Source organism: Mixophyes fleayi, chromosome 5 (genome assembly GCF_038048845.1).
Source record: "Mixophyes fleayi isolate aMixFle1 chromosome 5, aMixFle1.hap1, whole genome shotgun sequence".
Taxonomy (NCBI): Eukaryota; Metazoa; Chordata; class Amphibia; order Anura; family Limnodynastidae; genus Mixophyes; species Mixophyes fleayi.
In genome coordinates, this window is record NC_134406.1 from 81,765,148 (window position 1) to 81,792,218 (window position 27,071).

At 43.6% G+C, this 27,071-nt stretch overlaps 1 protein-coding gene across 8 annotated transcripts in view; it reads right to left on the bottom strand.

Moving 5' to 3' along the window:
- The window catches only part of TRAK1 (trafficking kinesin protein 1), a 99,000-nt gene that overhangs the window by 36,842 nt on the left and 35,087 nt on the right, over positions 1-27,071 (bottom strand). For all 8 annotated transcript variants that reach the window (XM_075212467.1, XM_075212469.1, XM_075212473.1 and 5 more), the window contains 2 exons: positions 16,087-16,163; positions 1,592-1,708 (listed from right to left, as the gene is read on the bottom strand). In XM_075212467.1, the coding sequence (XP_075068568.1) occupies positions 1,592-1,708; positions 16,087-16,163 (194 nt within the window). The remainder of the gene's footprint in view (positions 1-1,591; positions 1,709-16,086; positions 16,164-27,071) is intronic.

Sequence of the window (27,071 nt, forward strand, 5' to 3'; positions counted from 1 at the left end):
TTTGGCGAACACTTAACCTATTTTAGTATGTGATAATTTTTTGACATCTGATTTTTGGTAATAGATATCTATAATTTATTGACATTTTATATATTTATGCCTATACCTACGTTTTATACTTTTACAGAAACATTTTAATCATTTAATTTAATAAATCCAGCCAATAAAGCAATTAACGATGTATGGATAAGAAGCCCGTTACAGCAGCACAGCAGTATCTTGACAAAGTCCATTGCAGACGAAACGCGTTGATCTGCCTGTTTTTGACCCATCCAGCTCACTGTAGTACCAGGAACTGCCGTCAGAGGAAACCTGCATAGCGTTCATTGGAACTCACAGAGAACGTATGCAGACAACACCGCGGGAGTTATTACCTGGATCTATTTCCTTCGGTCCCACGGAACTACCAAGAAGCAGGGTAAGACTTAGGGAGAGCGAGGAAAGGTGTAATTTATCCTGTGCTGGATGACTGCAAATTTGCAAAAGAGTATAAACATAACCATTCTCATTTTTTGTTTCTGTTTTTGCCTTGTTTTATCGATTTATTCATTTGCGCTCCCCATCCTGTTCCATATTGAGCCACATGTATGAAACTGCTGGCTAAAAAAAGGGCTTAATTTTTTTGGATATTGGTTAAAAAAAGAGAAATGTAAATCAGCATGATGCTTTTCAAATTAAAGTAATGTTTACTATTAATATTGGGCAAACATGGAACAAATCATGTAACAGTTTTGTAAACTGAAGAAGTACAAATATATCTCCCGACTATAAGAAGTTAAACTAAAGGCTAACTTCTTTTTTTTTTCTTCCCAAGGAGCATCAGAGCACAAAAATTATTTCAATGTCAATGATTTAAACACAAAGGTTCTTTAAAAAAAAAAGATAAAATTCATTAAAATAAAACATGTGAAAAATGCACAATAATGAACATAAAAAATCCAGATTATAATAAATTATGTTGAATAAAAAAAAAAAAAAACATAATACCAACATCATAAATTTATAGGATATGTATTATACCATTATTTCTGGTAATTTGGGTTTTTTCTATAAAAAAAAAAAAAAAAAACATTTTTAAGTAAAATCTCTAGACCTCATACCTCAAGATCTGCCAACTAAAATTTGATTAAGGGAAGCAAACATAACTTTCCTTATCACTCTGTAACTACATAAAACACAAGCCGTTAGCTGTAGTAGAGGTGAAGACATAAGTGCAGACACCATGGCTACCATTAATATAGTACAGTACCGTGTGCTTTAAACCATGCCCACTTTTTATTGGGAGCACATCAAAGCATACATTGCAATAAAGCTAGCATCAAAATATTTTGCATGGCAATAAACCTATAAAACTTTGCACAGTGCAATAAAAATAAGTATCATAATTTGCAGTCTGTTTTGACCTGCACTTGCTTATTAACCTACTGATCTGCACAACCAGCAGCTACGGTATCCTGCAGGGATTTCTCGGTCTGCTACTTTTACTATGCAGTATAGTGTAGTTTCCAATATGTAAAGTTATAAAGGGTAATTTCATCCACTCGAAAGTTAGACGGCTGTCTGCCAGGTCTATGTTATATGGAGTCTTTACCTCCTCTCTGATATGTTCAACTTGCTCTTCCAGGTACTCATTCCTTTCTGTAAGCGTTTTATTCTTCTTCAACAAAGACTGGCCAATCCGAGCAGCTAATTCTAAATCCCGTTCTTTCTGTGAGTGTGAGGAGAAAATTAGACAGAATAAAGAATATTTTACGGTTTCAGATCTATATGCAAGTTATGAATATGACAAAATGTATAGCTTTATATTGATAAAGATGTTTACAACATTACAACATATGAAGCCCTGGTTTATGTCTTTGCAGTGGCTACACCCTAAGGCATATTAGTAGAGCTGGAAGTCAGGTGGCTAAAGAGAGGTAACAAAAAATGCACAACACTACATACACACATCACATATGGACAACTTTCCATTAACCTGTTTCTGCACTACACTTACTATTGTCGTCATTGAGGGGGGATTACATGAAGCAAACAAACCCCAAAACTATTAAGTATTAACTAGTATTTACTACAAATGCTATTATTAAAAGACTACTTAACTTAAATGACAAGTTCTTTCGTATAAGAGCCTATCAGAACAAAAGGAATTTGAGATAAAGCTTTGACTGTCGGAAATAATTCTTTCATATGCGCAACAGACATCCTGTCTTTAAGCCTCTTGAAAAACATTGCATTTATATTATGTGGCTGATGACATATACAAACACTTTACAAATTAAGTCTCAATAAAATGCCAAAAAATTCTGTCATGGAATGGAAAGTCTTACATACAGTACTGGGGAATATAAGAAGATTTTTTTTTTCCATTCTGGAGTGACTTTATGAAAATTGCTTCATAGCTAACCGAGAAGAACAAAGTGCTATAACCAACAGCAAGAAGACAATTGTTTTAGCTTTCTAATCTGCACTTAAAAATGGCAGAATTTTATTGATCGTAGGCAACACATCCTTTTCTACACAGTTATTGTGGAACAGTTTTCATAAATGTCTGCAACTACCTACTAACTGGTGCTAAGCACTGCTACAGACTACTGTATTTATCTAGTACAATAGTGTCTATGTGTACTGTACCTTTAGTACATTATTTAGACAATGACACACTGCATATTGTTACTATTAAGTTGATGGAATATACCTGGCACACCCTTATCATTGTCCTCTATGTAATTGATTGTATGAACTTGTACTAGCATATCTTCTACTTCTCAAAACCACCGTGTCCACATTTTCCACAGACATACAAGTAGGTTGATAATTTACTTATCTCTGATATGTAAATAGTTTATGCAAGTTACTAGCTACATATTGAAACTTACCTCTTTGTATGTTTTATAATTGTATTTACATATTCACAAAAGTCTCACTCTAGCTTGTAATGGTCCCACAATAATCGGTTTGTCAGAAAACAATCCTATCAAAATCTGATCCTTTATTCAAATGATCAAAGCCGACCAATGGATAAGCACTATCAGCCTGTTTATGCGGTCACTGATACAACAAACACCCCGCTCCCCCATATGTATTGGCCCCTCAGCCCAAGTGGAAAAATTTGAATCTTATTCAATTTGGCCACCTAGGGCTGGATTGGTCCAATTGTGACTAATTAGAAGTTTTAAAATGTGGTTCTGCACATTGTTTCTTTTTAACAAGCTACTTTTCAGTGTCACTGAAGTAGACAAGAATTATCTGCCACCTAGCCAATATTTTATCAAATGCACACATTCTGCAGACTTGAAGCTTGTGCATTTACTACTAAATAAAACTAAGCTCTTTAGGCATACAGAGCTATGACAGGCAATCTCCGGCAGTATCTTCTTTATGGTGTGTTCCTCAATATACCTGGGCCCAATGCCTTCAGAAGATGTTCAGATTTCTTTGAAAGTGGCCAAAGCTCTAATGCGTTTTGGGAGTAATGCCATAGGATTCGTCCTACTGTCACTATGGAAGGTGCTACAGAAAAAAGCATGCAACTGTTTTTAAATAATCAAAGATAATACCGCTCATCTTCCAAAACCTTCTCGCATCAGTCTGTTTCTGAGACACCTTCACATCTATCACCCTAAATCTCACCCTCCCTCTCTTACCTAATCCTTGTATACTTACAGGATCCCATACCCTTCCCCACCGAGCAGTATCCAATTTCCAGACCCCTCCCATCCCAATTGGCTGCTCAAGTCACCCCAGTGATACGCCTGGATCCTTTTAAATGGTATCTGTAAGCCACTGCGTTTGTATCACCCACATTTATCTCCTCACTGGATGCCTTTACTCTACAAGAATACTACACAATATATGTTGTTGTGATTGGTATACATTTTAATGACTGGCTATCAAATTGTTAAACATATCCTACAGACTGCCTCTTAACCTGACTTCAAATATATTTCCAATGCAGGTCTACTTATACAATCGTACTCTTACATCTATGGTCTATTTGTCTGTATATAAATATACTGTTCTTTGACTTGTACAACACAGGTCCACTTTGTAATTGAGCTTGTTTGCATAGATAACTAAGGGATTTGATGGACTGACTCAGACAGTAAAAATTTCATTCTATTCACAGAATAAGAGAAGTTGTAATGTACAGTTAATAAGCACTGAAAAATAGACATTTCTAGAAACCGTTGGCAGCTGTGACATACATGTAAGAATAAAACCTCTGTAGCAAGAAATTTGAGACCCTGGGGGAAATCTACTATTGAGCGGTTTTAAAACCTCATTCAGTTCTGTAGAGGACTGCATATCATTGGTTGCGAATGGCTCACAACTAATTGCATACCACCCTCTATGGCAATAACTATGTATACTGGCCTATTCATGTCAAAGGCGAGAAAGACATTTAAAAGCAGGAAATTAACGAACAACTGTAAGGTGGAAATCTATTTTAAAACTGTTGATTATAGAAATATTCTATCTGTGATTGCTATAGAACTGGCAGGGCCAGCAGCTGCACTGTTAGAATTTAGCTTTTTTGACGTTTAGGAGATTTGTTGTGATACACCTTTACAAAGAGGGGCAGACTGGATGCACGTATGATGTATTTCCATCAGCAAAGGCTTCTATTACAGTGAAATCAACAAGCATCAAGAAACAGTCATTATTATTATTATTAATATTTATTTATAAGGCGCTACAAGGCATCCGCAGCGCCGTACAGAGACAAACAAAATCACAATACAATGGGAGACAGCACAGTACAGTAAACACAGCAACTCAGTACGCTCAATGCACAGCTAGAGAGGGCGGGGAAGGGGGAGGGAGGATCCGAAAATGACGGGGCCCAAGAATGGGGGCGTGGAAGACAGGGAGACCCCCAGGGGGGAGGAGGGAGCGAAAGTGGATGTGGGGTGGAGGACCTTTGAGGAGGAGGGCTAAGTAGCTGGAGAGCAGAGTTAGAAGTGGTGGAAACAGGAGGAGAGATGGCCCTGCTCAGAGGAGCGTACAATCTAAGGGGAGGGGTGGACAGACAGAGAGACGCAGGGGAGAGAGGGAGAGTAGGGGGACAGATGCAGAAGATAAGGTAGGAAGTTAAGTGGGAGACAGAAAGGCTTTAAGAAAAAGGTGGGTTTTTAGGGCCCGTTTGAAGCTGGACAGATTAGGGGAAGTGCTGATGGAGGGAGGGAGCTTGTTCCAGTGGAGGGGGGCAGCGCGGGCGAAGTCTTGGATACGCGCGTGGGAGGAGGTTATAAGGGGGGAAGAGAGGCGACGGTCAGAGGCAGAACGGAGAGGGCGGGATGGAGCATGAATAGAGAGGAGGGTGGAGATGTAGGGCGCAGTGGAGTTGGCGAGGGCCTTGTAGGTGAGTGTGAGGAGCTTAAAGAGGATTCTGAAGGGGAATGGGAGCCAGTGAAGGGCTAGGTAGAGGGGGGAGACAAAAGAGGAGCGGCGAGAGAGGAAAATAAGCCTAGCTGCAGCGTTAAGGACGGATCGAAGGGGATCGAGATGAGAGTGGGGGAGGCCAGTGAGGAGGAGGTTGCAGTAGTCCAGGCGGGAGATGATCAGAGAGTGGATAAGGCATTTGGTGGCATCTTGGGAGAGGAAGGGCCGGATGCGAGCGATGTTGCGCAGCTGGAAGCGGCAGGATTTAGCAAGAGAGAGGATGTGGGGGCCAAAGGAGAGAGAGGAGTCGAGGATGACACCAAGGCAGCGAAGTTGGGGGACAGGGGAGATAGAGGTGTTGTCGACAGTGATGGAGAGGTCAGAAGGGGATGGGGTATGAGAGGGAGGAAAAACTATGAGCTCAGTTTTGGCAAGGTTAAGTTTGAGGAATCGAGAGGACATCCAGGAGGAGATGGCAGAGAGGCAGGCGGACACCCTAGAGAGGAGGGAGGGAGAGAGATTAGGAGAGGAGAGGTATAGTTGAGTGTCGTCAGCGTAAAGGTGGTAGCTGAAGCCGAAGGAGCTGATGAGTTCACCCAGGGAGGAGGTGTATAGAGAGAAGAGTAAGGGTCCCAGAACAGAGCCCTGAGGGACCCCGACTGGAAGGGTGGATGGGGGGGGAGAGAGACCCAGAGGTGGTGACAGAGAAGGAACGGTGAGTAAGGTAAGAGGTGAACCAGGACAGGACTGGGCCGGAGAGGCCGAAAGACTGGAGGGTGTGAAGGAGGAGGGGGTGGTCAACGGTGTCAAAGGCTGCAGAGAGGTCAAGGAGGATGAGAAGGGAGAAGTGGCCCCTGGCTTTTGCAGAGAGGAGGTCATTGGTGACTTTAGCCAGGGCAGTTTCAGTGGAGTGGAGGGGGCGGAAACCAGACTGGAGAGGATCAAGGAGGGAGTATTCAGAAAGGTAGGAGGTGAGACGGCTGCAGACGAGCCTCTCAAGAATTTTGGAGGCAAATGGGAGAAGAGATATGGGGCGATAGTTCGAGAGAGAAGTGGAGTCGAGATTAGGTTTCTTAAGAATGGGGGATACGAGAGCATGTTTGAAGGAGGAGGGGAAGATGCCAGTGGAGAGGGAGAGATTAAAGAGGTGAGCGAGGTGGGAGCAGGTGGTGGGGGAAAGGGAGCGAAGAAGGTGGGAGGGGATGGGATCCAGGGGGCAGGTAGTGGGGGGGGATGATAAAATGAGAGAGTGGACTTCCTCGCCGGTGGTGGGACGGAAGGAGTGGAGGGGAAGGTGGTTGGGGGGGGGAGGACAGAAGAGTGGGAGGGGTGGAAGAGAGAGTGGAGGAGGAGATTTCAAGTCGGATGGCCTCGATTTTAGAGGAGAAGAAGGAGGCGAAATCAGAGGCAGTCAGGGAGGAGGGGGTGGGGGGAGGGGAGGGGGCCAGGAGAGTGCTAAAGTCACAGTCATGACAGTCTACAAAGTTTATTTCAATAAAAAGTTATGTATAGCAGATTAAGCATCTTCAGCTATAGTTCCATTAGTTCCATTCAGTGATCTACTCCATGCAGGACTCATGTCACTAGGTAAATAATAAGAATTTTAAAAAATAAACAACCATGTCTGACAATTTCACGGTTTTCTTATAAATGCTAAAATAATCAACCTATAAAATCATACTTGCCTACTTTCCCGTAATTTCCGGGAGTCTCCGGAATTTCGGGGAGTCCTCCTGGACTCCCAGAAGAGCAGGCAATCTCCCTGATCCTTGTGGAGGGGGGTGTAGAGACGCTGTTGTGTCCCCATAGCCCCACTCCTCTACTGTAAAATGCTGAAATTGACGGCATTGATTAGCGGGGCTAAATAGCGCAATCGCATCATTAAGCCCTGCCGCCGCTATTCAATGTTACGAATTACGGCATTTTATAGTAGGGGCAGGGCTATTGCGATGCAACGATTTCACCACGCCCCTCCTACCCCGTCACATGACCTGTCCTCCGATCTCTCCCGGAGCACAAATTATAAAAGTTGTCAAGTATGTATAGAATCTGTTATAGCAAACTTTAGAAACTGTATTTAGCAGAATTTGGCTTTAATAGCCAACTAATTGGATAACTATGCTAACTAAATTAAGGTACGATTTTAATTTAAAGGTTTATTAACACAACTAGAATACTGCAGTTCCAACAGAAACATGGAAATGTGTACAACGGAAGTGTTTGACTTGCAGATATGTCATGGAAATAAATGCAAATTGATGGCTGCCACTACAATCAATAGATTTTACCTTCATCAACTCTGCACAGCAGAGACTTCTTTCTGGTATGTTACTAAAACATTTTTTTTTCATCATATTAATCAGCGTTGTGGAATTAGTAGCGATATATAAATGATGATGATTAATCAATGTTTGTTAAAATCCCACCTCAAGAAACACCTTTTGCACTACCTGTATAAATGAGCCACATTGGATAACTAAAGCATAAAAAAGTGTTGAGGACGACTAAGGGCCATAGATGGATGTTTTGTTACCTACTGCTAATCAACAGTTTTTACTGGAATATTTTTTTCCATTTTTATTAAAAATATCATCTGGGCCACAAGCAAATTTCTCAACAGTGATCATTAGGACTGCTCCAAGTCAGGGACAACTAACTACTTGTTGCTGAATATTAAACTTATCAACAAATCAATATAATCATCCTATCTGTTCATTAACTTTCAGTGATTTCACACCAGAAAATGTTATAGTTTCGTTTCCATAACAGCTGACTGACATTTGAAATTTTAGGGCTCAGATTTTCTGAAATGAACCATTATCATGGAAAAATGCAAAGCAAACAGCACACAACAACATCTCTTATTAGGAGTGATTGGATTGGTGTGTTTTTAATAAAATGCCAAACAATAATCTTGAAATAATCATATGCTGTACATATTTAAAGAAAAAAAAAAAAAAAAAAAAAAAAAGAGGATTCTATACTCCCGTTAAAGCCATTTCTCTGAGTCCATCTGGGAGACACTGCTTACCATGGGGTTGTATGAGGGATTTTGGAGTAGGCACTCAAATGGTTAACTTTCCTGCTGACAAGTTATATTCCCTCTGTAACCCCGTATGAACTTCAGTGTGTAATACAAAAGACTGAAGGAAGGGAACCACAACACCAAAACGGCCATCTGGGGACGCAAACACATTAAATTGATAAAACCTAGTGAAGGTATGGACAGAGGACCGATCGCAGGCCGATCGGAACTGACGTAGGCCTGCTTGATCATGGACGTAATTCACCTAGCAGTATGACAACAAACAAATATGAGGAACTGACAAGCGCTCCTATATACCTAGAGATCTGGGTGTGTCAATTGAATAAATTATACACAAACGTCTAAGGTAAAATACAGTGTGTACTACTTGTAACCCATAGGTTATATAGTCCTCAATGGATAGATATAGTACTCATAGTCCTCAAAAAATATATATAAATCCGGCGGACAAAGGTATAAAACATGAGCAGTATAAACTACATATAACCCATAAACAATAGAGTTCTCACACAATATGGGACAATAGATGTGAAACAGTACTTATCTAGTAAAATGTCCTCAAATGTACAATCAAATAATCCAACAGTGGAGTGTGAGATGGATCACCACTATATCTATAACTAGGTGGGTAAAAAGCTTCTCCATATAACGCGACTCCCAAAACTCGAAAACAGCTCCCAGAAGGCCTTACAGTGACGTCATTCCCTCTACCTCCAATACTCGGGCGTCTCGGGAAATGGCCAATCCTTCTAATGGTAATCGGCTCCCTCTCATAGTTCCACGGCTCCGATCGTGTGTAAAAGGGTTAGGAAAGAAGAAAACACATAGTGCCTTATCTTCAGATAAAACGATTTTCGTTTATTAAAATATAAAATGGACTCGTATCTGGTGAGCAGTTTCAATGCGCATAAAAAAAGCTCTTCCCGGGTCAGGCTAAACGGATCAACATGCAGCAACCAAATACAGGAACACAGTCCAATGATAACATGCAAAAGTTCCCACTTCTACCATCAACACGTTTCGGCTCACTCTGAGCCTTTCTTAAGATATTGGATGGAAAGTCCCTCTACCTGCTCAAGGGGGGGCCTACAGAAAATAGTGAGACCATGCCCCCCCCAGGGGACTTGTATCTGAAGAGTGTAAACATTCATGCCCAGTCATCTCCTAAAGAGAGGTCTGAGGGGCTAAGGGAGTGAAAGGAACTTTTTCCAGGTCATATTCCAGGAGAGGACTTCTGCTGAAGTAAGCAAAGTGACAGCCTGGCTTCAATTTAGTGTCATCGTTATATGAAAAGAACAAGTGGGGGGCAACCCTAAAACAGCTATGCTGATCTCCTGAATGATCATCCCTCTCTTTAAGTTCTGGGAGGACGCCGCTCCAGAATTCTGATTCTGACCCACAGCAGGCGTCGCCCTACCCATGCGGTCACGGAGAGGGGAAGGGTCTAGTCCGGCTCCCGGTTTATCCGGGAGCCTGGAGTCTGGATGTTTTGTAGAGAATAGGGCTCTACCTCTCTGGGAATGACCTCTGGCCACAAAGGACCTGCCCCTTATGGTCTTGCCTCTTACCAATGGACCCCCCACCCCGGAAGGGATTGGTGAAAAGACCAAAACTTGGGAACCCTAGGTTTAGGGGTACTCACCTGAAGGAAGGTACTTTTACTTCCCGTGGCCTGAGAGATAATATTATCTAATTCTGGGCCAAAAAGGGCTGAGCCCAAGTAGGGAAGAGCCTCCAGAGATTTCTTTGACTCTGCATCGGTATCCCAGGACCTGAGCCAGAGAGTCCTATGGCCACTATTGTTGATGCTGAGATAGATTAGGAAACTGAAGCTGCATTTTGAGCAGCCTCATACAGGTAACCTGAGGCCTCCTTTAAATGTAGAGCCAGGGGAACAAGAGTCTTGTAGCCCTGCTACCAGCTGATCAGCCCTGGTCTCCATTGCCTGGGTGACCCACACAGAAGACAGTATAGGTCTTAGTGAGGCACCTGCCGTCAAGAAGATGGATTTAAGAAAACCCTCCACCTTGCGGTCAGAGGCGTCAGGGAGTCCCGTAGAAGCCAGCACTGGAAGAGTAGTAAGGCAGACCCGCCTGGCCACTGGCATATCCACCTTTGGAACCTGTTCCCAGCGCGCTGTTTTGAATGCCTGCAGGGATAAAGGACTGTAAATCTGCGTGGTATAATAAACTTATGATATGGCTGCTTCCAAGCTGACTCAGCTATCTCTAAGTTCCACTGATGTCGGAAAATAGACAACATGACATTTCCTGAGCTTAAAGAGGCCTAGGTCTGACCGAGGTTCCTCTAGATCCAATGCCTGGCACACTGCCAGTACCAGATTCTCAATGACCTGACTCCCTGAGGGTTCAACCATATTACCCACCAGGGTGGGGAAATCTGAATCCTCGAGAAGCTTACCTTCCTCCACCGAAAACTCTTCTGAATAATAAAGTGTGAGGAGAGGATGAGTAGACCTATAACACTTGCAGCGTCATGCTTGAGTTCTGGGAGTGTCTAGAAACCGATTTAACCGGTTTAGGCCTTTACGGACGTGGACCACGCAGGCTCTGCCTGAGGGGGAGGAGTACCCCAGCCAACGCTGTGGAGCAGAACCCTGCGCCTGTTCATCCCGGGCCCCCGCATCACAGTCCGCACAAACCGCCCCTGTGTCCGACTGTCCACTAGGAAGCTTTACTTTATATTTGGAGCAGGTGTAATATTTAGCCTGGGGTGTCTTACCCTTGTCTGATATTGTTATATAACAAGGTAATAATTTCCCCCTATTACCATTCACCTGTCTAGTACAGAAGCAGAAGGTAAAAGCTCAAACAGAAAACATTTATTTTTTTCGAAAAGAAAAATAAACTTTCCAGAGGACACTGTTTTGTCTGTGAATTACCCCACAGTACCTCCCAAAAACACAAAAAAAAAAAAATATATATATATCTATATCTACATCTACTGAACTGCTTTGCTTTACACTTGGGGTTATATTTACTAAACTGTGGGTTTGAAAAAGTGGAGATGTTGCCTATAGCAACCAATCAGATTCTAGTTGTCATTTATTTAGTACATTCTACAAAATGAAAGCTAGAATCTGATTGGTTGCTATAGGCAACATCTCCACTTTTTCAAACCCGCGGTTTAGTAAATATACCCCTTGGTCTTTCCCTTGTCTGACATTTAACAAGGTAACGATTTGCCCCTATTACCTGCCACCTGTCTAGTAATAGAAGCAGAAGGTAGCAGCCACACGCAGGCATAATTGGGAGAAGGTGTGCTTTTTATTATTTTTTTTTCAGAAAAGGAAAGAAAAAGAACTTTCTTGCAGGATACCGTTTTGTCTATGACACCACAGTACCTCCCAACCATATAAATATGTATATATACACAAACATGCACCTAGGTTGCAGCCTATACTCCAATAGCAAACTTAGGTACAGATATTGCGATATATGTGGCACAATGTTTACTCCAAACAGTATACATATATCCACTATAACAATACTGTGTACAGTGTGAAAAAAAGGTTAGAAAAAGGTACTTCTCCTTCCTGTTGGCCAAGAACCAGTTCAAACGATTGGAGAGGAGAAGAGCCTGTCTCTGAACTGCAGCCTTTTCTCCAGTCCCCTCACTAGATAGGTGCCTCCCTTGTATTTCCTGGGTTGGAACATACAAACTTGTTGCAACAAACAGGGAGATCCTTTTCAACCACTCCCTCCCCTCTCAGGCAGCCTGAGCATACTGGCCAAATGCGGGCTTTTGTTAGCATAACCCCACTGGCCTCTTATCTATAGCTATAGGTTTTCCAATAGCAGCTGCTCCATTTTTGGTCCTAGCCAAGTGCCCCCTTCCAATGCAGCAGGTACTTTGTATATTCAAAAATGGCACCCACCACACAGAGACGCAGCGCTCACTGGCAGATGGCAGCGCCAGTATCTGAACAGCCCAGGGTAACAGCAGTCTCCTTACTCGGTGCTGTCACCAGAAACATCCCTGCAGAAGCCTCCTCTTGTCCGTGGCTGCTGCGCTCCGGTATATTAAGCTGAAAAACCTACATAAGCTGTGTATGTATTGTGTTTAGCACATAAACCTTCTAAAAAGGTAATAAGTAATATTTAAAAAGGAAATAGCTGCAGCACAGCACGCCAGAGGTCCTACTCCTCTGACACGCAAACATACACTCAAGTTCACACAGGGTTGCAGAGGGGATATAGCCTGTCAGCAAGAAAGTTAACTATTTGAGTGCCTACTCCAAGTTCCCTCATACAACCCCATGGTAAGCAGTGTCCCCAAGGTGGAGGCAAGAGAAATAAATTAAAAACAACATCAAGTGTGGGTTTGTTCACTTCAAGTTGAATAATCTGAGTGGCGAAATTTGGTTGTTCCCATTGCAAAAATTCAATCAATTATCCAGGAACAAGGAAATTCTTGTGTGCTAGTTTTAAAATTGGAGGAACTATAATCTGATTCTGCCAATTTTGACTGTTTACACCTTTGACATGTTTATATAGACATGTATAGTTAGGCCGGCGGTTCCCAAAGTGTGCGCCGCGGCTCCCAGGGGTGCCGCAGGCCAGACATAGAAAAAACCAAAGAGCACATATACTTACCAATCAGCGCGGCGCCGGGACCCAGCAGACTCCTCTCTCCCGCAGCTGTCACTGAATATCGACGTCAGTGTCAGTGACAGCTGCGGGAGAGAGGAGTCTGCTGGGTCCCGGCGCCGCGCTGATTGGTAAGTATATGTGCTCTTTAGTTTTTTCTATGGCTGGCTCGCGGCAGAGGAGTGAGAGGGAGTGTGACAGTGGAGCAGACAGAGGGGCAGGAGTGTGACAGTGGAGCAGACAGAGGGGCAGGAGTGTGACAGTGGAGCAGACAGAGGGGCAGGAGTGTGACAGTGGAGCAGACAGAGGGGCAGGAGTGTGACAGTGGAGCAGACAGAGGGGCAGGAGTGTGACAGCGGAGCAGACAGAGGGGCAGGAGTGTGACAGCGGAGCAGACAGAGGGGCAGGAGTGTGACAGCGGAGCAGACAGAGGGGCAGGAGTGTGACAGCGGGCAGACAGATGGGCAGGAGTGTGACAGCGGGGCAGGAGTGCGACAGCGGGCAGACAGCGGGGCAGGAGTGCGACAGCGGGCAGACAGAGGGGCAGGAGTGCGACAGTGGAGCAGACAGAGGGGCAGGAGTGTGACAGCGGGCAGACAGATGGGCAGGAGTGTGACAGCGGGGCAGGAGTGCGACAGCGGGCAGACAGAGGGGCAGGAGTGCGACAGCGGGCAGACAGAGGGGCAGGAGTGTGACAGCGGGCAGACAGAGGGGCAGGAGTGTGACAGCGGGACAGACAGCGGAGGAGACAGAGGGGCAGGAGTGCGACAGCGGGCAGAGGGGCAGGAGTGCGACAGCGGCCAGACAGAGGGGCAGGAGTGCGACAGCGGGCAGACAGAGGGGCAGGAGTGCGACAGCGGGCAGACAGAGGGGCAGGAGTGCGACAGCGGGCAGACAGAGGGGCAGGAGTGCGACAGCGGGCAGACAGAGGGGCAGGAGTGTGACAGCGGGGCAGAGGAGGGTGACAGCGTGAGTTGGGCAGTGGAGGGGGCTACAGCGTGAGAGGGGCAGTGGAGGGGGCTACAGCGTGAGAGGGGCAGTGGAGGGGGATACAGCGTGAAAGGGGCAGTGGAGGGGGACACAGCGTGAGAGGGGCAGTGGAGGGGGATACAGCGTGAGAGGGGCAGTGGAGGGGGATACAGCGTGAGAGGGGCAGTGGAGGGGGATACAGCGTAAGTTGGGCAGTGGAGGGGGACACAGCGTAAGTTGGGCAGTGGAGGGGGACACAGCGTGAGAGGGGCAGTGGAGGGGGACACAGCGTGAGAGGGGCAGTGGAGGGGGACACAGCGTGAGAGGGGCAGTGGAGGGGGACACAGCGTGACAGAGGGCAGAGGGGGGGGGCAGCGTGAGAGAGGGCAGAGGAGGGGGACAGCGTGAGAGAGGGCAGAGGAGGGGGACAGCGTGAGAGAGGGCAGAGGAGGGGGACAGCGTGAGAGAGGGCAGAGGAGGGGGACAGCGTGAGAGAGGGCAGAGGAGGGGGACAGCGTGAGAGAGGGCAGAGGAGGGGGACAGCGTGAGAGAGGGCAGAGGAGGGGGACAGCGTGAGAGAGGGCAGAGGAGGGGGACAGCGTGAGAGAGGGCAGAGGAGGGGGACAGCGTGAGAGAGGGCAGAGGAGGGGGGGGGGACAGCGTGAGAGAGGGCAGAGGAGGGGGGGGGACAGCGTGAGAGAGGGCAGAGGAGGGGGGGGACAGCGTGAGAGAGGGCAGAGGAGGGGGGGGGACAGCGTGAGAGAGGGCAGAGGAGGGGGGGGGACAGCGTGAGAGAGGGCAGAGGAGGGGGGGGGACAGCGTGAGAGAGGGCAGAGGAGGGGGGGGGGGACAGCGTGAGAGAGGGCAGAGGAGGGGGGATAGCGTGAGAGAGGGCAGAGGAGGGGGACAGCGTGAGAGAGGGCAGAGGAGGGGGACAGCGTGAGAGAGGGCAGAGGAGGGGGACAGCGTGAGAGAGGGCAGAGGAGGGGGACAGCGTGAGAGAGGGCAGAGGAGGGGGACAGCGTGAGAGAGGGCAGAGGAGGGGGACAGCGTGAGAGAGGGCAGAGGAGGGGGACAGCATGAGAGAGGGCAGAGGAGGGGGGGGGGGGACAGCGTGAGAGAGGGCAGAGGAGGGGGGGGGACAGCGTGAGAGAGGGCAGAGGAGGGGGGGGGACAGCGTGAGAGAGGGCAGAGGAGGGGGGGGACAGCGTGAGAGAGGGCAGAGGAGGGGGGGGGGGACAGCGTGAGAGAGGGCAGAGGAGGGGGGGGGGGACAGCGTGAGAGAGGGCAGAGGAGGGGGGATAGCGTGAGAGAGGCTGGAGGAGGGGGATAGCGTGACAGAGCAGAGGAGGGGGAACGGCGTGACAGAGGGCAGAGGGGGCAGTGTGAGAGAGGGCAGTGTGTCTGGATGCAGAGGGGCAGTGTGTCTGGATGCAGAGGGGGCAGAGTGCCTGAGGGCAGAGTGTCTGGAGGCAGAGGGGGCATTTTTGCATACAACTAAATAAGTATTTCTGTCCTGACCTAAATACTTATTACATTCTTTTGACCCAACTACTTCTAAAACAGGACTGCTCAATAAATATTTTGGAGGGGTGCCTTGAAAAAATTTGGAGACTCTAAGGGTGCCGCGAACTGCAAAAGTTTGGGAACCACTGAGTTAGGCTATTAGGATTGTGTGAAATATGATCAAGAGCAAACAGCACAATTCATAAATAAACCATTACATACCGGTTGTGGATTAAATGTATTCAAAAGCCATGTTTATTTCATAAAAGGATGTATAAATTGCCTTTAGTTAGCAATCATTTGTCAAATAATACAATGTAATTCTGAGAATTTATAGGAAAATCATTTGAAATATAACCCCCACACCCCCCAAAAAAAAAAAAAAAAAAAGAAACGTTCAGACAATCCTCTGATATACCCATATTGTAAAATGTTCTTTAGTCTTAGCAGCATGGCTCGTTTGAAGGACCAAAACAATTAGCAATAATGAGGCTGAATAAATAGCTGGAGTACAGCAAATGCTCGGGTAGTAGGTAGAACTACAAGACATTGCACATACTTCCAAACGCTTACCTCTTCTAAAAGACGTGTTACAGCATCTATGTCATTGTATGTTTTAGTCATCTGGCCCACTCGTTCAGCACATAAAACTGCAATGAGAAGTATAGTATTAATTACAAATTTGTTGGAGGAGAGTTTATTCATGCAAAAAGAAAATATAATCGCACATCAAATTTGATACAATATACAACTAATTTAACTTGACAGCTTTTGTATGATAACTGGAAACAAAATTATATATTCACAATATCAAAAAACTTGAAGTAATGTAATTGATGTGTAACTCCTCTGGCAGGAGCACCCTGTGATTCTTCAGCGATTGTACAATAAATCGAACACTGGTCAGCCCGACATTCAGCGGTACTAACGAGGTCTCAACGCAAGCTTTTGCCACAGAAAGTGATTGTAACAAAGTGAAGATATTTGATATAAAAGGCTGTACTTTCTTCAGTCATCTTGTTAATAAATATAACATACAAACAGGCATCTATATTTGCTCTTGACGTTTAGCGTTCATGTTAAAATAACAGGATCACATGGAGCCCAATGCGTGGACAGCTAATTGCTGCACTCATTGTTATCTTAATTATCTATTAACTTTACAGATCAAAATCTGATCCTGTTTGGATTTTGATCATAACTACTTTGGGGCACACATGTGAAACTAAAGATGGGAATTTTTGGGCAAGTATCTTTCAGATATACATACAGAGTTCAGAGCCTAACATGGGTGCAGATGTATCAAAAGCACTCCCATTCATATCACAATTTTTTTTGTAAGCGTGCAAAACAGATGCAAAAGGGATTTATTTTACACATATAATATTTATCCTAGCTCTAGTTATTGGTTATATAACTTTGTCTAGCATACTGCATCTAGCTGGAACAGGTGGCAATGTATTAGCAACCTTTAGTATATGCCTGCTACCCATACCTGACATACTCTGGCTTCAATTCACTATGTCAAATATCCTTTTCCACTAGTCTGCACTAACCACCGACATTAGGCAGATGGCTCGGAGGTGGGGGTTAGACAGATGGAGATACTGTTCACAACAATAATTAGAGTCTTTGGATCAATTATGCATATTAACTTTTATATACATATTTGCGATTGCTATAATTCAAGAGGAATGTTTATATAGGTTAACACTGTGGTTCCCAAAGTGTGCGCCGCGGCTCCCAGGGATGCCGCGGGCCAGCCATAGAAAACACAAAGAACACAAAAACTTACCAATCCGCGCGGCGCCGGGACCCAGCATCCTCCTCTCTTACGCAGCTTGACACGCTGCATGAGAGAGGAGGCTGCTGGGTCCCGGCGCCGCGCGGATTGGTAAGTTTTTGTGTTCTTTGTGTTTTCTATGGCTGGCGCGCGGCAGAGGGGGCAGAGCGAGTGGGAGCGTGACAGAGGGGGCAGAGTGTCTGGATGCAGAGGGGGCAGAGTGTCTGGATGCAGAGGGGGCAGAGTGTCTGGATGCAGAGGGGGCAGAGTGTCTGGATGCAGAGGGGGCAGAGTGTCTGGATGCAGAGGGGGCAGAGTGTCTGGAGGCAGAGGGGGCATTTTTGCATACAACTAAATAAGTATTTCTGTCCTGACCTAAATACTTATTACAATTTTTTGACCCAACTACTTCTAAAACAGGACTGCTCAGAAATTATATTGGAGGGGTGCCTTGCAAAAATTATGGAGACTAAGGGTGCCGCGAACTGCAAAAGTTTGGGAACCACTGGGTTAACAGCTTGTGTTTTACATACAGTGGCCCAAAATAAATTCACACCTTTCATAATTGTTGCAAAACTCAGAAAGACAATGCCAAGACAGATATATAAAGTCAAGTCTTTAACTTCAAAGTCTGCTGAGTTATTTACTATAAATGAATGCAAAGGGCCAGTTTTCTCTTACTTTCTCTTATTCATACTTGTGCATGCTGCAAAATAATTGGGTAGACATTTTTAAAACTTCAAAATCAAATGTTATCATTGCTGTATAAAATAAAATAAACCCCAAAAGAATTATATATTTTTACTCATGTGACTGTGGGTGTAATGAGAGAACATATATACCGATCAGCCACAACATTAAAACCAGCCGCCTAATATTGTGTAGCTCCCCCTTGTACCGCCAAAACAGCTCTGACCAGTCGAGGCATTGACTCCGCAAGACCTCTGAAGGTGTCCTGTGGTATCCAACACCAAGACGTTAGCAGCAGATCCTTTAAGTCCTGTAAGTTGAGAGGTGGGGCCTCCATGGCTCAAACTTAATTTTTACAGCCCATCCTACAGATCCTTGATCGGATATAGATATTGGGAATTTGTAGGCCAAGTCTACACCTTGAACTCTGTCATGTTCCTCCAACCATTCCCAAACAATTCTTGCAGTGTGGCAGGGCTCATTTTCTGCTAAAAGAGGCCACCGTTGCCATGAGGTGCATACTTGGTCTGCAACAATGTTTAGGTAGGTGGTATGCATCAAAGTAACATCCAGTATCAAAGTAACATCCACATGAATGACAGGACTCAGGGTTTCTAGCAGAACATTGCCCAGAGCATCACATTGCCTCAGCCGGCTTGCCTTCTTCCCATAGTGCAGCCTGGTACCATATTTTCCCCAGGTAATTAAAGCAATGCACCCAGCCTTCCATCTGTAAAAGAAAACGGGATTCATAAGACTGGGCCACATTCATCTATTGTTCCATGTTCCAGTTCTGGCACTAAATGCCCTTTGGGCGGTAGACTGGGGTCAGCATGGGCACTCTGATCGGTCTGCGACTACGCAGCAAGCTGTGATGCACTGTGTGTTCTGACACCTTTCAATCATAGCCAGCATTAACTTTTTCAACAATTTGTGCTACGATAGCTCTTCTGTGGGATTGGACCAGAGAGACTAACCTTCGCTCACTACAAGCATTAATGAGCCTTGGGTACTAACCACCGCATACTGAGAACACCCCACAAAACTTGCTGTTTTGGAGATGATCTGACCCAGTGGTTTAGCCATCACAATTTTGCCTTGTCAAAGTCGCCAAGTTCCTTACACCTGTCCATTTTTCCTGCTTCCAACAAATAATGTTCAAGAACTGACTGTTCACTTGCTGCCAAACACATTCCACACCTTGACAGGTGCCACTGTAACGAGAGAATCAATGTCATTCACTTCACTTGTCAGAGGTTTTAATGTGGCCGATCAGTGTAGTTCAGCATGCATTGCATATGGTTCTTTTCCTGATGGGACCTGTGTTTTGTTTACACCCACACGTGCAATCTGCGATCTCACTTGTTGACATTTTATAGCAGTCTTTCCAGTTGCTTTGCATAACTTTCAGCCAATGGTGAGTCAGTGAACACAGTAAAGAAAAATCAATGATGTAATACAGCATTATTGTATTAGTATAGATTTAACACACCTCATCCTACCATCAGTATGACACACTGCACAAATATAGACACATACAAACTTTGTATGCATATAATATCCTGTGAAAGGATATTATCTGTTTAATCTGTATCTATAAATTGATTGAGCAACTTCCACTTCTGAATTGTTTGCTTGAGGGGTATGTTTGGCATCAGTAGCTGATGGGGAGTGCTGGTGCTGTATTGCCATATATTGTCAATTTAAACACACACATATGTATAAACAATGAGTCCCTATTTTTGGATCAGATAGTTAGGAACACCCTAGCACCTTGACGGGGCGGGTGGCTTATGTATTTGCAAATGTGTGTAACTGAGAATTCTGTGTTTTTATGTACTGGGGAATTTTTCTCTATCAGTTACCACTTTAAGATAAAATAACAACAACGTTCACAATGGGTGCTAAAGCGCTACATAACCTTCAACATGATTAGTAGAGGGGTTTATTTGAGTGGGAATGTGTTTAACAGTATAGCACGCAGTGTACAGCAAGAGAGTTTTGCACATAGTGAAGATTTTGTAATGAGCCATCATCAGGCCTCTTCAATATCCCTATTTATAGGACTATATAGAAGTCTCCCAACTGTATAATAGTATTCGCGATTATGGATATTATCCATACTAGGGAAGTTTACTAAAGCTGAATTCTCATAGGGTTGACATATAGTAACTAGTAGTAAAAAGCAAGTACAATGAGACAATAAGACAACGGGAGTAGAGGTCTGCTCTGCTTTTTACTGGAAAGAAACGGTTATATGCTAAGGAGCTATGTCGAAAAAACTGCCATAGATACATTTATCAGCGGTTGTTTAGTCATAACAGCAACGCTATATTCTGAAGTGCACACACTGAATATTACAGTAGTTCTCATTTATCCATGTACATATTTACTTCATCTACTTTCTTCTAGAATATTGATTTCTTCAAGATGTGTACGTGAGGCACAGCCTGCCTATTTTTAGGGATGATTAATAGATGGAAGGTGGCACAAGGAGATAAGTGAATAAAGGAAGGGACCTTCCCAACCACTCCTTTCACCTGTAAAACACTGATATGCCTCTGTCCTGCAGGTATTACTCACACCTCTATAGAACCTGAAGCACGGGAAAGGGTTTAACAGTGAAAATAAAAGTTTGGTGTTTCATCGTTACTAACTATTTGAACTTTAATCGGTGATGGGACAATGATTTTCTTTGACCTTCATTATATATACAAGCACTGAAACATTAATCCTACCTTTAGGAAGATTACATATATAGAATAGCAACATGTATAAACAATGGTAGCATGAAACGGGGGGGGGGGGGAGAAGGGGAGGGATCCAATTACTGCCCTCCATTCCTGTTGTCAGAGAGTTACCATACTTAACATTCTTTGCCACTTCTGTTAATAGATTGATGCATCTGTCTGAAATATCGGAATACATTGACGTAGCGTAAACATTTACCTTTAAAGTATTTATTTTTTCAGGTGACCAATTAGGAAAATTAAAAAAAAACAAAACACAAAATTGATGTATGAACTTAACTTTGTATTAAAGCACCACGTATGCATCAGAGGTAAAGTGCCACGTGAAGAGACCTGAATGTTGCCCATTACGGGACTCCATTTAAATCAGTAAATGAAGTCCCACGTTTATCCAATTCAATGTAGTCCTGATCAACGTATGAAAAACTTACATGCCTGAACTTTCAGGATTCCAAAGCGGGTACACACAGACATCCATAACCTAAACCCATATTAAGAAAGCTTCGAACATCCTAGTGTAACCTGCCGAAAAGTAGTACAACAATTTTCACATACAAAGCCTATTTTCCGGCTCAGAAACAAGGTTGTGAAGAGAATAACGGACCTTTGCTTTGTAAAGATAATTGTTTTTTAGTAGCTCTAGATTGGTGTCACAAAAGTTTATAGAACAAAGGAGCGTACAAGAATAAAGACAGGGGTGTGGCACTGTGGTTTTTCCAGTGTTTAGTCCCCAGTTACTATGTGGTGTGCACAAAATACCTAGGCTACAGCAAACAACCACTCTTATTTAACCTCAGAACACCTCATGTATTCAAAATAGTCGTTTTAATCATTATGCTGTAGAGAGGCTGCTCAGGAATTGAATACTTTGAAAGATGAAAAGAGATGTCACCACAAACTCAGAAACAAGCCATAAAGAACACAATAAATATAAAATTACTAAAGTAACTATGTACAATGAATCAAAGATCATTTCATTAAGCTGTCCTTGGATTAATCAGCATTCCTGAAGCTTTCTTAAGATAACGTCTGGGTGTTGTCTGTAACCAAGGGTTTCAGGCATTAAATGATGTTTATGTGCCGTGTGCTTAAATATGAAACTCGGTAAAAGGGCTACTATTGTAGTTTGATGTGGTTAATCTTCCTTTCTAACGTCTGCTATTATCCCTGTTTTATTTCTCCCTTGAATTGTAATTTTCGGAAAAGTTAAGAGTGTTAAAAATATATACGGTATATGAAAAGAGTTTACAGTCATCAGCTTTTCTGCAGCACTAATGCTGGCCACACGCTGTGTGTAGCTATTCAGGAACTAGCCTTCCATTGCAATATGTTTGGCCCCCTAAAAATACTATTTAACCCACCATTGTTATTGGGCATGTAGGTAAATGTAGTTGGAAGATGAAAGCCATTATCATCCACACCAACAGGCCCCAGTAACCCCAGAATATGATCAGACCACTTGTCATGAGCACTGAATAGCAGATCACTTCCAATTTGACGACTCAAATGAGTGGAGCAGCAGCACTGCTGCTAGGATAACCAGCTTAGGTGCTCTTATAGGAAAGCAGATTAGCTCACTGAACAGCAACAAATAGGGTAGAGGATGCGGCTTTAAATAAAGCCAATAATGAAACACTAGAAAAGGAGGGGCCCTTGAGAAAATCATCAGCTTCTCTGTAGTACTTACTTGCAGAGCTGCAACATTGTTGCAATAATGTAAAAAGCTAACAGTAGCTGTGTGGCAAGTCCTACTGTAGTAAATAGGAAAGTATAAGTGGCAAATTCAAATAGCCACGGAGTGCCTCTGACATAGCGAATGGAACAATGTAATGTATCATCGCAGATTTCTCTTCACCCCCATATAGGTATAAGGATAAATCTGCAATGTTGAGGTACCGTAGTACCTGTATATGTGTGCAGCCCAGGGGCATAACTAGAGAGCCCTGGTGCAGGGAAGTGGGGAGGAGGGAACGGGGGCCCACAGCTCACTAGTTTACCGTTCAGCATGCCACATTATCGCCATGGGCCTGGGTGCACCGCTTCTGCTGCACCAATGGTAGTTCCGCCACTGAATATGCCCCCAAGAGTTCTGATTACTAAACTTTTAAGTTCACTTGATACATGTCAAATAAAATCCCAGCACAGTCAGGTTAGAATTACGCTTAATATAAGCTAAGTTTTGCCCCAGAAAGCATCAGAAAAAGTCTACAAGGATAATTGTCAAATTTTATCATCTGGAGACATTACTATATTAAAAAAAACAAGGTTTAGTTTCCTTTTACAAACTCTTGAGGAGCAGGACCAACAGACTGATTACTAGGGTCTAATTTGGAAACCAAACTTCTACTACTGTGACTTAACATTACAAGACCATGGCTGTACAACCTACTTTTATAGAGAATGGCTGCATATACATATTTCAGTGTTAAAAAGCAATCCTACTTCGCTTAAATCTACAGCTTTTTCTTCAGACATTTGCATTTCCTACTGCTAAAATAAAATTAAAAACATATGTAAATCAACCATCCTAGGCAGAGCATTTTCTCTTTGCCGTTTCCTTAGAAACGGTTTTCTTTATAACTACAGTTGGCCAGTTTCATTACGAACAGTAATAATTATTGTTACCATAGAAACAAGAGTGCAAGTACTGAGCATGCACTGGAAAACGCACTAGTGAGTAATAAATAACAAGTCATCTATCCACAATTACAATTGCTGATAAACATTTATCAAGAAATTAAGTATGTGACTAATAAGTGGTCATAAGCCCAAAATACTTACAGCAATACAACCTTTGTTCCATTACACAAATGCTCAAAATACAGTATAATTGGTAAAGTTAGAGCGTCCATGATTGCATAATGGAAATATAAAATAATCCAGTAAGCTTGTTAAAGCAGGAAGCCGTCAACGTCATAAATCAATAAGGTTCCATAAAGCATATTATTTTATCTGTTATTTATAAATTGTCACTGAACAATGAACAACACAAAGGACATAAAACAGGTTAAGATGGCCCTGCCTAAACTATCTTACACGTTTCTGATGTGGGGTTAACACATTAATAAATGCATAAAGAATAAGAGATAATGGTGCCTTTTCCACCAATGCATACTACAATTTTAAACACCAAATTTACACTTGTAGGGCCTGAGTCATTAAGGAGTGCAAAGCATAAAAAAGGAGTAACTATGAAACTGGGCAAAACCATATTGCATTGGAGGGGGAGCTAACTTTAATATCATAGTTGCCTACTCTCCCGGAATGTCCAGGAGACTCACAGATTTTTGTGAGTTCTCCCGTACTCCCGAGAAAGCAGGCAAAAATCCCGTATCCAGCTGCCTCTGTTGTTAAAGATGGGTGGGGGTGGGGCTATACGCGACATCGTGGTCCCGCCCCCTCCTACGATTGGCCGAAATTGCATAACATTGACAGGAAGTGGAGCCTAATGGCGCAATACGCGTGGCCACGCCCCTTCGACTGACCCCCTCCCGGACAGCTGCCTTTAAAAGTTGGCAAGTATGTTTAAAATGTGGGGATAGATTTATAATTTGCGCTGGGCATGTTCTAGATCAACTTTAAATTTCAGTGTAAAAATAAAGCTACCAAGTATTTGTGTGCTACAAAAAACAGGAAGTATTTACCTTAAGTGCAAAATAATAAACTAATTTGCACCCTTTGCATTCTAATAGTTTGTCCTGGAGAAGATTTACTCCTTTTTTGCCTTATTTTCCTTAATGACTCGGACCCCTAGAGTGCAGCATGCATTTCCCTATTTCTCATGTTTTAACACATGCTACTAATACAATGGACTGTAAAGCATATGGCCATATAAAAACACAATGCAGTAGGTCGAGTGCTTTGATACCAGTCATGGATCTCAAAGGAACCTCCTGATATTAGTCATAATTTACGGCAGGGTGTGCATTATTGATTGTAATGCACACATTTCCTAATGAACACTGAAGTGATGACATCAGAACTGTTTATACAGTTATTAATTACACACATACATTGAGCCAGGCTAAGACTTGGCTCAGCAGCCTATAAGGAATATTTTAGAGGAAATAAAAAAAAATCAGGTAGCCCAGTAACCTAGCCTAAGGTAGCTCACTATGGGACCAGCCCAGCCAGTCTCTGTTAGTGGGGCTATATTATCCAGTCACACAGTAATGTTGGTTTGGGGGTCAATAGGTTGTTTGAGTATAGCAAGAGAATAAATGTAAATTTCATAAGCTTGCCTAATAATGCGAGTTTTCTTTTAACATTTTAAGGTTTAGAGGTTATTGTAAAGCCTTGTTGTTTAAGGCAGAGAATTCCACATAGCGGATGCTGGCCAAAAAAAGGGCTGTAATTAGGAATGGGAGCAGCCAATAACTGTGAATGAGAGATGCAGATTTGGGAAGAGCAGCTGATTTCAGTGGAGAGATATGTGGAGACAATAAGAGATGCATGTTGGTGCAGATTTGTTAATGACTCTGTATGTTATTATTTATAAGTACTTTATATTGGAGTCTCTAAAAAAAAGCAGCCAATTGGGAGTGTGGAGAAGGTTTTGTGGGGAAAATTAGTCTAACCCCTCCATTCAACATAGATTATAAAGGGAGAGACCACTGCTGCACAGACGTATGCAGGTATATGTATAAGTGTAAGACATAGTTGCCTATTCTCCCGGAACGTCCGGGAGTTTCCCGAATTTTTGGGAGTTCTCCCGGCCTCCCGAGAGAGCAGGCAAAAATCCCGGATCCAGCTGTCCCCGTTGTTGTACATGGTGGGGCGGGGCTAAACGCGCCATCGTGGCCCCCTGCTGCGATTGGCTATAATTGCCTAAGAATGACAGGGCGAAGCCTAACGGCGCAGCACACGTGGCCACGCCCCCCTCCACGGATCCCCTCCCAGACAGCTGCCTTCAAAAGTAGGTAAGTATGCTGTAAGAGTGTATGTGTGAGTAAAGGGGTTTATTAAAAAAAAAATATATATATCTGTGATCTTGTGTCACCATGGAACTACTGGCTCACTGTCAGTAATTCAACATTTCATAATAATGGATGCAACATATTATAGGATGCATTTGTTTGCAACATTTACAAGTTTCTGTACTTGAAAACCATAGGTCTATATCAGTGGTCAGGGAACAGAAGTAAATTACCCCAAATGGGGTAAAAATGAAATTCCTCGGGGTAATGCTGCCGATTCACATGCATTCCTGGGGGTCAACAATCACAGTTGGATTGTAGACCCCTTTAAATGTGAAATTTTTGTTGTACCAGAAGAGCCTCAAGGGTTGGAAGAGGCACTGCTTGAGCTTCGATGCAATAATGAAGCATGTATTGCATTTGAAAACAAAGCAGATCTGTCATATTTTTGGATGTCAACAGCTGCAAAGGCATTCAAAATTGCACATGAGGAGGCAGTTAAAAAGTTGCTGCCTTTTGAAACAACCTACCTTTGCTAACAAGGATTTTCCACTCTAACAAACATAAAAACAAAGCAGAGAAATCGATTGGACGCTGAAGACTGTATCCAAATTGCTCTGACATCAAAATGCCCCAATATAGATGCTCTCTTATCAAAAATGAAGCACCATCATTTCTCCAAAACCTGAAGTTTTGAAGTTGAAGCTTTCAAAGAAATTTTGAATAGATTCAATAAAATTTTGAATTCCAATAATTAATAATATATTATTTCCTTCCATTCAAATCAAGGGGGTAATGTCGGCGTATCTAAATATATTTGGGGGTAAAAGGTAAAAAAGTTCTCTGAACCCTGTCTATATGCACGCTTCTATGACAGCAATATTGCTGCATGTAGTAAAGTCTCATCAAGAAAGTAACCCAGAAAAAATTAGACAGATATTTGCTGTAACTAAACATGTACATATAGGAAGGTGCTGGGAGACTGACCCATGATCCCATGCAACTTACAGTATCTTTGCATTACTTCTAGAATGATCCCACTTCCATCTATATGAAATCCTCCTACACCCAGGGCCGGTGCTAGGGTTCTCGGCGCCCTAGGCAAAATTTCGCCACCGCCCCCCGAACACACTAAATAAAAAAAAAATTAGATTTTACTTACCTTTTCTTTCTCTAGCTGCTCCTCACGATGCATGCTGAGAGGGGAGAGGAGGGGGGGAAGAACTTTATTCACACTGTCTGTCAGTGACAGACAGTGTGATACCTCAGAGGCGCCGCCGGACAGACTATCACATGATCACTGACGTCAGTCAGTGATCTTGCCGACCGCTGTGCATCTCTCTCGTGTCGCTGAACCGCTGACTAGATTAGAAAATCTAGTCAGCGGCGCCCTGCAGGTCCCGGCGCCCTAGGCAACTG